This window comes from Acipenser ruthenus, chromosome 1 (assembly GCF_902713425.1).
Source record: "Acipenser ruthenus chromosome 1, fAciRut3.2 maternal haplotype, whole genome shotgun sequence".
Lineage (NCBI taxonomy): Eukaryota > Metazoa > Chordata > Actinopteri > Acipenseriformes > Acipenseridae > Acipenser > Acipenser ruthenus.
This window is the reverse complement of record NC_081189.1, coordinates 70,533,783-70,549,058: the sequence shown is the minus strand read 5'-3', so window position 1 is coordinate 70,549,058 and position 15,276 is coordinate 70,533,783. Positions and strand designations below refer to the sequence as shown.

The 15,276-nt window shown below is 38.2% G+C and overlaps 1 protein-coding gene across 5 annotated transcripts in view; it reads left to right on the top strand.

Moving 5' to 3' along the window:
* Positions 1 to 15,276, top strand: part of LOC117420647 (lipopolysaccharide-responsive and beige-like anchor protein) — a 311,185-nt gene that overhangs the window by 59,766 nt on the left and 236,143 nt on the right. For all 5 annotated transcript variants that reach the window (XM_034034155.3, XM_059028772.1, XM_034034157.3 and 2 more), the window contains 6 exons: positions 2,558 to 2,655; positions 3,569 to 3,661; positions 4,053 to 4,161; positions 6,424 to 6,505; positions 13,950 to 14,073; positions 14,325 to 14,517. In XM_034034155.3, coding sequence (XP_033890046.3) covers positions 2,558 to 2,655; positions 3,569 to 3,661; positions 4,053 to 4,161; positions 6,424 to 6,505; positions 13,950 to 14,073; positions 14,325 to 14,517 — 699 coding nt within the window. The remainder of the gene's footprint in view (positions 1 to 2,557; positions 2,656 to 3,568; positions 3,662 to 4,052; positions 4,162 to 6,423; positions 6,506 to 13,949; positions 14,074 to 14,324; positions 14,518 to 15,276) is intronic.

Sequence of the window (15,276 nt, the reverse complement as noted above, 5' to 3'; positions counted from 1 at the left end):
CAGACAGGCCGCCTTCAAATCATGCTGATAGCAACCAGGCGATCTTCATTATTGAAGCAGGGCATGGTCGTATCTTTCACTGTTCTTGCGTTATTAAAATCATGTATATTAGAATGGCTATTTATACAGATTCTTAATCAACTCATTTTGGCAATTTTAACTCAACTCAAATACTAAACACTGAGCACCTGCCGTTTTTCTAAAATAACGTAACTTGAGCTCAGTATTTTGTTATCCCAAAGAACAATACTACTCAAACAATCAACAAACCTATCTGGGTACTATTTAAAATGTAAATAACAGTATGTGCCCAATGAGCTATTGATGTAAAACTTAGACTTGCATTTTCATTGTGCATCAGTATGTGTGTGTGTGTATATAATATATAAGTGCCGTGAAAAAGTATTTGCCCCGTCTGATTTTCTGCATTTTTGCACATTTTTCACATTGTATTTGGTCAGATTTGTTTGTGGGTTGTAGTAGTATATAGAGGGAATCTGAGAGAAAAAATGACACCAAAGTTTGGTGCTTCTTTCATTTGTTTGGTGTGCAAGGTAATCAAACATGCAATCTTCAGGTGTGAAAAAGTTATTGCCCCCCTCCCCTCTAGTTAACTCAAGCCAATTAAAGGGATAATTAGGGTCAGCTGTTTGAGTACTTTGGTTAACAACCAGGCCTGATTTGGGCCAGCCCTGCCCAATATAAATCTGACTAACTTTGGCCCTTACCATGAGACTGAATTTGTCAGCACACAGGTTCTAGAGGCACATCATGCCATGAACAAAAATAAATTCCTGAAGACCTCTGGAAAAAAAGTTGTTGATGCTTATCAGTCTGGAAAGGGTTACAAAGCCATTTCTAAGGCTCTGGGGCTCCACCGAACCACAGTCAGAGCCATATTGTCCAAATGGAGAAAGTTTGGGACAGTAGCGCATCTTCCCAGGAGTGGCCGTCCTGCCAAAATCTCTCCAAGAGCAAGGCGTAAAATCGTCCAGGAAGTCACAAAGAACCCTAGAACAACATCCAGGGATCTGCAGGACTCTCTTGCCTCGGCTAAGGTCAGTGTTCATGACTCCACCATCAGAAAGACACTGTGCAAAAATGGGATTCATGGCAGAGTAGCAAGGCGGAAACCATTGCTCACTAAGAAGAACATGAATGCTCGTCTCAACTTTGCCAAAAAGCACCTGGATGATCCTCAAGAGTTCTGGAACAATGTTCTATGGACAGATGAGCCAAAAGTGGAACTTTTTGGCCGACATGGGACCCGTTATGTCTGGTGAAAACCAAACACTGCATTCCACAGTAATAACCTCATACCAACGGTCAAGCATGGTGGTGGTAGTGTCATGGTTTGGGGACGCTTTGCTGCATCAGGACCTGGACGCCTTGCCATCATTGAAGGAACCATGAATTCTGCTCTGTATCAGAGAATTCTGCAGGAGAATGTCAGCCCATCCATCTGTGAGCTGAAGCTGAAGCGCAGCTGAGTCATGCAGCAAGACAATGATCCGAAACACACAAGCAAGTCTACATCAGAATGGTTGAAGAACAAGAAATTTAAAGTTTTGGAATGGCCTAGTCAAAGTCCAGACCTAAACCCCATTGAAATGTGGCAGGACCTGAAACGAGCAGTTCATGCTCGAAAACCCACAAACGTCACTGAGTTGAAGCAGTTCTGCATGGAGGAGTGGGCCAAAATTCCTCCACGGCGCTGTGAGAGACTAATCAATAACTACAGGAAGCGTTTGGTTGCAGTTATTGCTGCTAAAGTTGGCGTAATGAGTTATTGAGTCTAAGGGGGTGATCACTTTTTCACACGGGGGCATTGGGTGTTGCGTAACTTTCTTTAATAAATAAATGAAATATGTATCAGATTTTTGTGTTATTTGTTCACTCAGGGTCCCTTTTTCTCTAATATTAGGTTTTGATTGAAGATCTGATAACATTCAGTGTCAAAAATATGCAAAAATGCAGAAAATCAGACGGGGCAAATACTTTCACGGCACTGTGTGTATGTATGTGTGTGTGTGTGTATATATATATATATATATATATATATATATATATATATATATATATATATATATATATATATACATACATACATACATACATACATACATACATACATACATGGGTAATTGTATGTAAAAATAATGTTATATCTTTTAACAATTGTAAGTCGCCCTGGATAAGGGTGTCTGCTAAGAAAAAATAATAATAATAATAATAATAATAATAATAATAATAATAATATTTTGCTCTGCGAGCAGTGTTTTTTTTTTTTTTTTTTTTTACAAACTTTTTGTATTTATTTTATTTTTGTTTAATAAAAACGGCACCGCAGAGTGCTTTAACCCGAGTACCTGCCTTTGTCGTCTCTGTCAGCTGTTTGGTCTGGGGACGTCAACCCTTGGCTACCCTATCACACAACATGGGATATAGCAAAGGAAATATGTTTCCAGTAAACACTGCAGGAGGTTCTGTAACCAGCAGGGTGTTTTATCATATCAGACATGATGCTAATGATCTTCTATTGTATTTATTTATCTAGGATGGCAATTTAATGGATGTGCTGCAGCTGCTGGTTGCGCTGATGTCTGAACATCCAGGCTCCATGGTCCCAGCCTTTGATCAACGGAATGGAATACGGTAAAGAGTTTATTGTATCTGAGCACTGAGTAGGGGCAAAGTCAAATTCAAATGAATGTGCCTATGCTGGGCTCAATAGAATATGGACTTCAATCTGGGAACTATTTGGATTTATAGTTTTCCTTTTAGTTATTTTTTTATTTTACTGTTTCCCCAAATCCAGTTCCAAGCTTCATAATCTTGTCTCCTTTTTTTTCCTGGCTTGAAGGCCAGGGTTATGCGATGTTGCTGGAACATAATGATATTACTGGAAGCCCCTGACATAGATTTTGATATAAACCAGTGTTAGTAACACTGAATGTAATCTCAACGCGAGGACCTCAAGCTATTGTACCCACTCACTTTAGTGATAGTTTGTACCCAGTTTTAAATGGATTACAACAAATACTGCTTTTGATCATATGCTGAATATCTACAACGTGGGATTGCTCAGAAATAAGAGGACATTGTATACTCAATACATATTTAGCTTAACAAGTTTTAATATTGTCAGAAATCTACAACGTAAGCTTGATACTTTATATTTCAGTTAGTTTTATAAACCCTCTTTATTCCAAGAACATATTTTGATATCGCAACACTAAAGCATAATCCCATGATTTACAAACTGCACAGTCTGCTTTATTGAGCAGGTTTTCACTTTATGAAACGTGGTTTCTCTGGGTAAAATACTTGATGACTATGATTTAACTCTAAATATAGTCAAACCATTAAATATAATGACCTTCTCCCTAAATGTGCTGTACTGTACTGTATTGCTTCAATATGCAAGTCCAATTTTTAAATGGAAACTTTGCATTATATTTGAGTTAATGCTACATGTGCTTATTCATCTCTAAATATGTGACATAATTCAACTAAAAAACCCAAAACCAAAAAAGTACTGTATTTATTTTGCTTTACTTTGTTACAGAGTCATCTATAAGCTCCTTGCATCAAAAAGTGAAGGGATTCGAGTGCAGGCTCTGAAAGTGTTGTGTTACTTTTTAATGCATTTAGGGACCAAGTAAGTATTGCAATTGTGATTTATGTATTTAGTTTCTGTGGAATGGAAATAATTGATTGAATTTATATAGTGTATTCATCATGTCTTATTTAAAAAGGGGGGAGAGGCAGCTCCTGTTAAGTTGGGGGAATAAAATATGTGGCGATATTGGGCATTTTACAAGTTTAATGAGATTCTTGTGAACTGCTAAAGCAAATCCCAGGTACTGTATGTACATATTATCCAATAGTTTGGCACTCACCACCATACTGTATATGCTGTATTAAAACATGCAATTGTACAAAGCTATCATTTTAAAATGTGTGTACTCAAGATTTATGAACAGGTCCAATTCTTTGTATAAGTGTTTAGGGATGAGGAAATATCTACACTTATGATCTTGTTCTTTTAGGAGGAAGGCGGAAGTCATGCTTGGGTATGGGTTGTTTTCACTGCTGTCCGAGCGGCTGATGCTCCATACCAATATATTCACAATGACTACGTATAATGTCCTGTTTGAGGTAACGTGAAATTCCCTATTGTATTAAAATAATAATAATAATTTGTTAGCTTTTGTTAATGTTTATTTACCTATCAATACTATATGTTCTTGCTACCATGGGTATGTTTCCAAATTTAAAAAGTATGATTGTAGTTTATATTAAACACGCTCACTAAATAGTGACACATTGTTTCATTGTTCATATTAATATAATAATCACCCCAGCATGTAATGGTTGGAGTTATACTAATTGTTTAAAGACACAATAGGTAAATATTACCGTAAAAATCGTTGTATAGGTCGCACTGGAGTAAAAGTCGCTCACCCCTTTTTGAGACTTCATTTTAGGAAAACACCTCTTGTGTTACAATTATTTATTTATTCCTACATGTGCAACACCGATTAAATAAAGATACACAGGATAACCCTTTGCGGTCCTATGTCGGACCTGGTCCGACATTGCAATTATTCCTATCCGGTCCAATGTCGGACCCTGTCCGACATCATCAAAAAGACGCAAAAAACGGGTTTCTAGTTGTTTTTTCTCCAGAAAAAGCCGAGAAAACCATTCAATGGCCGAGTGGGAGCGACAGGAGCCGAGACAAGTCGAAAAAAAAAAATAAGGGCGGATCTCATGAATAGTCATACTTGCCCCTGGCATCAGATAGGGGCGGCCATAAGGAAACAAGCTGGCTGTTACTGCATCAGCGCTCAGAGAATATCACGGACATTTGCAGAGCTTTTTTGAGATGTTATAGTAATAAAATAATGACTTGGATCGCATTATTGAGGCGTTTGGTGATAAAACGAGTGATCAGGAGATGATTGATCGGTATGTACGACTATTATTATTATTATTATTATTATTATTATTATTATTATTATTATTTATTTCTTAGCATATGTGAAAGCGATAGCGAAAGAAAGGGTGGGGCGGGGCTGGATATGCCTAGTGAGTGCTTTGTTGATATGCAGGGCCTTTTAAACCCGTTTGACTGTGAAAAAAAATACTTTTAAACAGCGCGTATAAAATTAACTGCGCGTGTGAAAATAAATTGGACCTGACGTGCCTGACGCGCAATTAATAAATGGACTGCAAAGGGTTAAGTTTCAAAATAACCCATCTTCCATTAATAATTTGACTGTTTTTTGTTTTTAGTTAAACTGCTGGAAACTATTCTGTTTTTCAAAATTTGTAAACAATTGCTTCAAGTAAATTTAAGTGCAATGTCAAAATAAATCAAAATATGGATATAATACTACTACAGTACTATACATTCCAGTAGTAACAGTGTGAATCACTGACAAATGGTGCTTGAATGGATTTAAAAAGAAATAGTCTGAATGTTGACAAACCAATGGCTCGAGAGGGTGGGAATAAGGAAATTCATGGAGATGGACAGCTGTTTTTAACAGTAAAGCAGTATAGCTGTGGCGTTTTCATATTCCGAAGAGTGATAACTTTAACCACTATTTTTACTTTCTCGACGTACACGCATCTGGGTCGAGATGGGTCAGTCAAGTGTCTGAAAGATTGCGTTTAACATTCAAAATGACTGAGAGTAACTAATTAAAACTTAGAGCAGTGGTTTTGTGTTTCTACCTAGCAACGTAACCTGAATGCCGTAGGTCCTGAAAAAATAATCGGGTTGTTGACAGTTAAGTTTGTGTGAGCCATACCCGTGGCTGTAGTAATCACATTGTGGCACTGGTACAGTAATTTAATATTCGACACACCGGCGCATATGTTGCATTGGTGTATTAGTCGCTCTCTCCTTTTAAGGGCCCCACAAAAATGCCAAGAAAATCGACTTATACAACGTTTTTTACGGTAACTAAGAGCAAGCTCATGACTTTAATAATATAAATGTTGTCTTTTGTACATTAATTTACCAAACTCTGGTATTTATTACTATCTCTTTACCTTTGTAAGTCATAGCATTGTGAAACTTTACAGAAAAAAATTCAATGTGAATGACACCTCCTATATGCTTTATAGTGTTGTCTTTTGTTACCACAAAATTAACAGAATAGCAGTTTTTCGTGAAAGATTCAGCAGTTGTGTAACTTCTGTCAATTTTACCATGGCATGCTTACTCGGATTGTAATTGTTTTTGTAGACAGGCTGGCAAAGTAGCTTAAAGAACGAAGAGAAACATTTGCTGTGTAATGTTGACGGATGTTCTTTGTAGAAATTCTGCATGCAAGTAAGATTTATAGATGCAATATGATGCTGATATGCCATTTACTCATAACTATATAATCATTTTTGTACCTGTAGATCCTCACAGAACAGATTTGTACCCAGGTTATACACAAACAACATCCTGACCCTGACTCCACGGTAAAGATACAAAACCCACGTAAGTGTTTATAACCCCAAGAAAGAATTTTTTTTATTTTTAATTTTATGTTTTTGAATCTTTAAAAAAATATATATATATATATACACACACACACTGAGCATCAAAAGAAACTTATCACTTATATTTGAGCATCAAAAGAAACTTATCACTTGTTTGGATAAAATTCACTAGATGTGATTGAAAAATGACAAACTCTGTTTTAGATCAGGTGCAGTGACTTTTTATTGTGCTGATTTACAATAGCAATGCCGTGGCAACAGAGATATATATATATATATATATATATATATATATACAGTACTGTGCAAAAGTTTTAGGCAGGTGTGAAAAAATGCCGTAAAGTAAGAATGCTTTCAAAAATAGACATGTTAATAGTTTATATTTATCAATTAACTAAATGCAAAGTGAGTGAACAGAAGAGAAATCTACATCAAATCAATATTTGGTGTGACCACCCTTTGCCTTCAAAACAGCATCAATTCTTCTAGGTACACTTGCACACAGTTTTTGAAGGAACTCGGCAGGTAGGTTGGCCCAAACATCTTGGAGAACTAACCACAGAACCACAGTTCTTCTGTGGATTTAGGCAGCCTCAGTTGCTTCTCTCTCTTCATGTAATCCCAGACAGACTCGATGATGTTGAGATCAGGGCTCTGTGGGGGCCATACCATCACTTCCAGGACTCCTTGTTCTTCTGTACGCTGAAGATAGTTCTTAATGACTTTCGCTGTATGTTTGGGGTCGTTGTCATGCTGCAGAATAAATTTGGGGCCAATCAGATGCCTCCCTGATGGTACTGCATGATGGATAAGTATCTGCCTGTACTTCTCAGCATTGAGGAGACCATTAATTCTGACCAAATCCCCCACTCCATTTGCAGAAATGCAGCCCCAAACTTGCAAGGAACCTCCACCATGCTTCACTGTTGCCTGCAGACACTCATTCGTGTACCTCTCTCCAGCCCTTCGGCGAACAAACTGCCTCCTGCTACAGACAAATATTTCAGATTTTGACTCATCAGTCCAGAGCACCTGCTGCCATTTTTCTGCACCCCAGTTCCTGTGTTTTCGTGCATAGTTGAGTCGCTTGGCCTTGTTTCCATGTCGGAGGTATGGCTTTTTGGCCGCAAGTCTTCCATGAAGGCCACTTCTGACCAGACTTCTCCGGACAGTAGATGGGTGTACCAGGGCCCCACTGTTTTCTGCCAATTCTGAGCTGATGGCACTGCTGGACATCTTCCGATTGCGAAGGGAAGTAAGCATGATGTGTCTTTCATCTGCTGCAGTAAGTTTCCTTGGCCGACCACTGCGGTCCTCAACGTTGCCCGTTTCTTTGTGCTTCTTCAAAAGAGCTTGGACAGCACATCTGGAAACCCCTGTCTGCCTTGAAATTTCTGCCTGGGAGAGACCTTGCTGATGCAGTAGAACTACCTTGTGTCTTGTTGCTGTGCTCAGTCTTGCCATGGTGTATGACTTTTGACAGTAAACTGTCTTCAGCAACCTCACCTTGTTAGCTGAGTTTGGCTGTTCCTCACCCAGTTTTATTCCTCCTACACAGCTGTTTCTGTTTCAGTTAATGATTGTGTTTCAACCTACATATTGAATTGATGATCATTAGCACCTGTTTGGTATAATTGTTTAATCATACACCTGACTATATGCCTAGAAGAATTGATGCTGTTTTGAAGGCAAAGGGTGGTCACACCAAATATGGATTTGATTTAGATTTTTCTTCTGTTCACTCACTTTGCATTTAGTTAATTGATAAATATAATCTATTAACATGTCTATTTTTGAAAGCATTCTTACTTTACAGCATTTTTTCACACCTGCCTAAAACTTTTGCACAGTACTGTGTGTGTATATATATATATATATATATATATATATATATATATATATATAATCTATGCTTATTTTTCCCCATGCGGTGCATAAGCTGCAGTACAGTACTCATGTCTTTACTATAATTTAAGATAAAGAATCAACAGAAAAAACACAGTTGTTTAGGCCATATCTCTCTCTCTCTCTCTCTCTCTCTCTCATATATATATATATATATATATATATATATATATATATATATATATATAATATAAAATATATTAATTAGAGGTCGGCACTGGTACCTGAAAACCTGGGTACCCATAGGGTTTTAAATTACCTGACCCGGGTCTCTCCTTACTACCCGGGTATCTAGAGTTTTTTTATTTATTTATTTATTTTTTAAATTTAGTAGTCGCCAATTTAGTTTTTTTTTGTTATTTTCTCCCCAATTTAGTAGTGTCCAATTATTCTTTATAACTCAGCTCACCGCTCCCACCCCTGCGCTGACTCGGGAGGGGTGAAGACGAACTCGTCCGAAGCGTGTGCCGTTGGCCTCCTTTTTTACACACTGACACACTGCAGACTCACCATGCAGCCACCCAGAGTTACAACACAGCCCTGGGCAGCTTACAGGCAAGCCCGCAGGCACCCGACCAGACCACAGGGGTCGCTGGTGCGTGGTGAGCCGAGGACACCCTGGCCGACCTAACCCACCCTCCCCCGGGTGGCACTCGGCCAATTGTGCGCCGCCCCTGAGAGCTCCCATCCTTGGTCGGCAAAGAAATAGCCTGTACTCGAACCGGCGACGTCCAGACTATAGGGCGCCTACTGCACTGTACACGAGTGCTTTTACTGAATGCGGCCCTTATTAATTTGAGAATTTAAAGAAAATGTAGAAAATATGACAATGCATGGGTAAGCATGGGTCTGAGGCCGGTGTAATAGACAATGTTAAAACAAGCTTTGCATTAAGCCTTTTCTTAACTAACAGGATATCAGGGTTTTACAGAACACAATAACACACAGCAAGCGGCAAGTACACCTTAATAAGAACTTCAGCGACTGTTCTCAGGAACTAAATTGGAAAGAAAACAATATAACATCCCGTTGAGCTTATGTCAGTGATAACTCTGTGATCCATTAATAAAAATAACCATGTGGCTTCCAATACGGAATGCTTTATCTACAGTTATTACGTAGACATAGTTTCTTACCAAAAATATAAAATAAGATGCCTTTATTTAAAAATACAAAGAAAAAGCATACGCACTCAGAAATGCGTAAGGTGCAAAGTACAAAATTTAAATCAGTGAGAGAAACATTTACTCGCACACTTACGAAAAACGTTGACTTATTTTGTTTAAACAGGTCAACGTTTTTGTTTATTTTGGGTTAAATAAAAAATATTTGTGGAGCACATTATGTAAGTGTGCTTGTGCTTCCTGCTTTGAATGACAAATTATTTACTTGGCAGAGTTTGCAAGTTTCACTTTCTCCTGCTTTGGTAAAGAAATTCCACACAATGCTGCTTTGCTTGGATGCCGTGTTTTAAAACAATAACATTAACAGCGGAATATGGCCGTTAGGTTGCAAATAATCCCGCAGCATGAAGCGCATTTAGCATTAATAACTGTATACAAAGTAATTATTATTATTATTATTATTATTATTATTATTATTATTATTATTATTTCGATGTTTCCAGTACTTAAAATGGCTACACAAGTTGACAGACTATATAGATTTAAATATGTATCATTACTTACTGTTAATTTTGAAGTTTAAATATAAAATCATTTTTTTGTTAATGAAAATTATATTAAATTAACAGTAACTGAGTTGTTACTGTGTTGTGTGAGAATTTGTTTCTCGTGTGTATTTTTATATTTTTTTCAGAAATATGAAGGACTGAGAAGCACGCTTCGGGTTAAGCTGCTTGTAGCCTTCCCCACAATGTCTCGTTGCCACTTTTAGTTCTGTTTGCAGAATTAGTGTGAAGACTGTTAGAGCTCTAACAGTAGGCTTTCCTCAGTTTTCTGACTATTGGTTAGCCAAGAGTGTTTTAGTTGGGCATCCCTAAAATCTCTCCTAGACCTGCTTCAGTTCCCGCCGGTACTTGGTACAATGAATGAGCTTACCCTTTGCCGATTCACTTACAGTTGCTGGTGTGCACCGTACCGTGGGTACTGTACTGTGTGCACTGTGTCTGTTGACACCATGCTGTGTGCATCGCACCGTAAATGCTGCACACCGTGCAATACTGTACTAGTGCTCAGGCACTAGGGTACTAAACCTGATTAACTTTATTAAGGTGCTATTGCCTGTCACATAGTGGCATTACTGCTGGCACGGCAAATTTTTGTTGATGATTACTGTATCTGTGCTTGTTACAGTAAGTGCTACTATTATAGTAGTACAGCTGAGCGCTTGTACACTGCTGTTACACTATGCCGGGTTTTCATTCTTGCGATCTATGCGACTGGTCTCCCTTTGGAGAACAAGCACAGCAGATATGCTGCCTGCTTGTTCCAGAGCATGCAAAGGAGGCACTCATCAACCACAACTCGTGAGTTATGTGTGTCTTTTTCTAAGTGCAGGCTGGAAAAGCTAGTGTCTCGCAGCTCTGTGGAGCGATCTTTGTCCATTCCGCCTGAACAGGGCACCCCTCCATCCTCATCTCAAAGACAGAGGGCTGCATACTCGCCTGACGGCTCTGTGCCAAGGGGGAGCAGGAGCGCTTCACGTAGGATACCACCTTCACGGTCCCCTTCCTCTTCCTCTAGCTCTCCTTCACCTCCTCCTGCTTCTCCTCCTAAGAGGAGATTGGAGAGCTCTGAGCAGCTGGATAAGCTGTGGGCAGCGGTCTCCCAGCAGGGCACCGTGTTAGCTGAGCATGAGCGCACTGCTCCACCTACTCCCATTGTGCCTTTGGAGCAGCAGGGAGTAGTGAACGCAGAATGGCAGCAAGAGGTTCCATTATCTATCACTGCCTCTGAGGAGATGGACGATCAAGGAGGAGGAGGGAAATACCACTGCCGCATCTTTCCTTATCGGCTTTTGCCACTGATCAAGAGGGCCACTGAAACCTTACAAGTTCCATGGCCAGCAGATGAAACACGAAAACACTACATTTTTTAGGATAATCCCACTCCTTCTCGGGTGTCTCCCCAGAGGTCCATTCATCCTGGGGGTCACCTGGCTACAGCTCCTGCTGTTTGACGTTCCATGGGGACGCAGTACAGCGTGCGTGATGTGGAGAAGATTGGCTTGGCTCGCTTTCCTCCGGTAAATGCCGCTTTTGCCTCGCTGGTGCAAGCACCAAAACTAGTTCTCCTAAATAAGGACGCTACCTGCCCGAATAAACACTGCAGGGTTTCAGAGAGCATTCTGAAGGGGGGCCTACTCAGCCGGGGTGTTCGCCACATGGCTCGGTAACTAAAACAGTATCTTGGTAGCATACCAGAACTGCTTGTTAAGGTCTCTGTCCCAGAGCCACAGACCCACACCACAACAGCTTGAAGAGATGCGGTTGGTTAATAAGAATCTGCTCCGTATCTCTTAAGTTGAACGGGCAGGCGGTGGGCAAGAACCTTGATGCTTTAGTAGCAGCCAGAAGACCGCTCTGGCTGTCAAGCACGAGTGGCTGATGGGGATAAGGCACCACTGCTGGACGCTCCCATTACACTGGGACATACTTTTGCTCCCATTACACTGGGACATACTTTTTTGACATGCTGCAATGCTCTCACTGCACGTGGGAGTCTACAAAAGTGCTGGTGCGCCTGCTTCCTAAACGGCCTCCTCCAGTACGCAGATCAGCAGCAAACTGGCAGCCAAGGTTGCAACAGCCTCAGAGACCGGTACAAGTGGCTCCTGCTAAAGCCACGGTATATTCTCTTCATTTGGAAGAAGGTTTCTACTCCAGGTACTTCCTGGTGCCCAAGCGGGATGGTGGCCTCAGACCTATCCTCTGTCTCAGACAAGTCAATCTGTATTTGAGCCGACAGAGTTCCAAGATCTTGACCATGCAAAAGCTGTCAATAAGGCCACTTATTGTACACTTAATTGTGTTTTGCTTTGAGATGCTAGTTTGGTACTGTATGTACAGTACCAGTAAAAATGACACTTTTGTAATTTACATTTGCAATTTATATAATAGATATGAAAAAAAAAATCTGATGTAAAAGTTAAGTTCTGAGTGAAATACCCACATTAAAAGATAAACCTTTAGTGTCTCATGCAAAAATTGTAATTTGTGCGAAATATGAAATGACCTCGTTTTAGATTTATTGTTGGACAATTTCCAAATGTCTTCCTCTGCATAAAGCACTCTGATTTAATCCATACTGAAGCCTCAAAATGCCCCTGATTGCAGGTTTTAGTAATGTCAGGCTAAATTAAAAGAAAATAGCATTTTCTCAATTACCTTTGATAAAGCTATACCAAATGTGGAATGGAAAAAGTCTAAATACATGCTGAGGTAATTTTCTGCTGGTAAGGATCAGTGACTCAGTGAATGGTTGGGGCATAAAAAGAAACCTACAAGAATGTTTGGTTGAATGCATCAGTTACTTCTTGTATTCAAGTTGTATCAAAGAGATGAAATACAAACCTTCCTGTCAGGCAAATGGACACTGACATTGTCTAAATACTCTATTTAAACATGCATTATTTTTAGTTAAAAATGACAGTATAGAAAAACACATTGGTAATGAAATTCAAATGGTTTATAACAGCAGATTAAGGGTATGCATTAAATGTAATCTATTTATTATTATTATTATTATTATTATTATTATTATTATTATTATTATTATTATTATTATTATTATTATTATTATTATTATTACTACTACTACTACTACTACTAGTATTGAAAATGATGACCATGTGTAGTAGAGACTTATCATAATTAAATAGATGGGGGTGTTTATGCTGATTTACTAACTGCAACAGAAAAATAGGAACATTATTTTAGAAAATGTATTTCAAATAGTTTATCATTTTTAATTTTACTTTTTGGTTTCTCCAGTTGCTTACCTATCTTAAGAACTCATGGCTTGCTTTAGGCTTGAAATGTAATGTTTCAAGGTTAATGTTTAAAAGCCCATTTTACATTATATATATATATATATATATATATATATATATATATATATATATATATATTATATATATATATATATAATATATATATATATATATATATAGGTTATGACATTTCTTTGTTAAATTTAGATCAATGGTATCATGGTTGTGTTTAAAAAAAAAAAAAAAAAAAAAACTAAACAAAAAGCAGATACTTGATATAAAAGTATAACAAAAAACATGCTTCTGGAATTCCTTTCAAATGACTGGATTCTTTTTTTTTTCACAGCCAAACAAGAATTCTTAGAGAATCCTCATAGAATCCTTATCAAAGCTGTTTCTGCTTTTTGCCTTGTAATGCTGAAGGAAATAGAATCATGACACTACAGCGCATTTTGTAATGGCTAAGAGCTATGCAGGCCATGATTAGCACAGCTCAAGTAACGCTGGGGTTGATTGTGACAAAGAAGCCCCACATTGAATTAGTTTCAAAATAATCAATTACATTTTTTTTTTTTTTTTAACAGAAATCCTCAAGGTGATAGCAGCCCTGCTGAAAAATTCCTCCCAGTGCCCAGAAAGCATGGATGTCCGCAGAGTCTTCTTGTCAGACATGATCAAACTTTTCAATAACAGCCGGGATAACCGGAGGTAAGGGCTCTTGTACCTCACAGTCTGTATACAAGCCGCAGTTAAACACACCACCATGTCATTCATTATATCAGGCTTTTATAATAAGAGCTATGTGAACGTCAAATAGTTTAAAAGAAGTATTTGTTTTCCCTTTCTGTTTGCAAGTAAGGTAACAATCTATGCTTTGCGAAGTATGTATGTTTGTCAAATTAGATGGTGAATTTTTTTTTTTGATGCGGGTTTGAAACGTGTGTAAATGTGTTATGCAGGAGTTTACTGCAGTGTTCAGTGTGGCAGGAATGGATGCTCTCTCTGTGCTACATCAACCCTAAGAACTCGGAAGAGCAGAAGATTACAGAAATGGTCTATGCCATCTTCAGAATCCTGCTCTACCACGCAGTTAAATATGAATGGGGAGGCTGGCGAGTCTGGGTGGATACTCTTTCCATCACCCACTCCAAGGTAGGAAACAGCTACTATTTTAAAGTGTCTTGTATGTATAACATAAATCAACTTATTATTTACTTATTTGTTTTAAATGATTTAGTTTATTTGGTTAAGTGTAAAAAATAAATATATTGAAAACAAGTTACAGTGGAAGACAAACATATCACAGTAGTTTTAAAGAAGATACATCTCTTACAGCTGGACCATTTACTGTGTTTGGACTATAATTTTATTTATTTCATTTTATTTTTTACATTAGTAATATTGCTTCTTTTTCTGAATACTGCACCCTAGTAATACATTCTGCATTAGTGTCCTTATAGCAGTTTTTGCTTTATTAAAATGGTTACAGTATCTTTAACTATATTAGATTAAAGAACAGTATTGTTGTCTGATTTATTCAGTCTCCGTGGAGAGTATATATAATATTAGATTTTACTGAGTTGTAAGTTTTCTCTTAAGTGACCTATTTGCAAGTGAACATGCATGTGAAAAGCTCAGAATTCCACTGAGGGGTTTCCTGAATGCATGTACTTTTGATCTAGTGAGGTAATAAAGGCTTGAATCCACAAGAGGGCACATCTGATCTTCTCGTAGCATTTTTGGAGGTTAGGCAGTCAATCTTCAGCAACGATAGATATATTCTGTGCTGAATAGGAAGATGCTTCTCCTCCTATTGTCTTAACTTAAATGACAGCTGGGTCAACTAAAAGAGATGAGCAGAACCTTAGCTAGTAAAGGTTGACGTTGTTACTTTCTTAAACAGTAATTGAA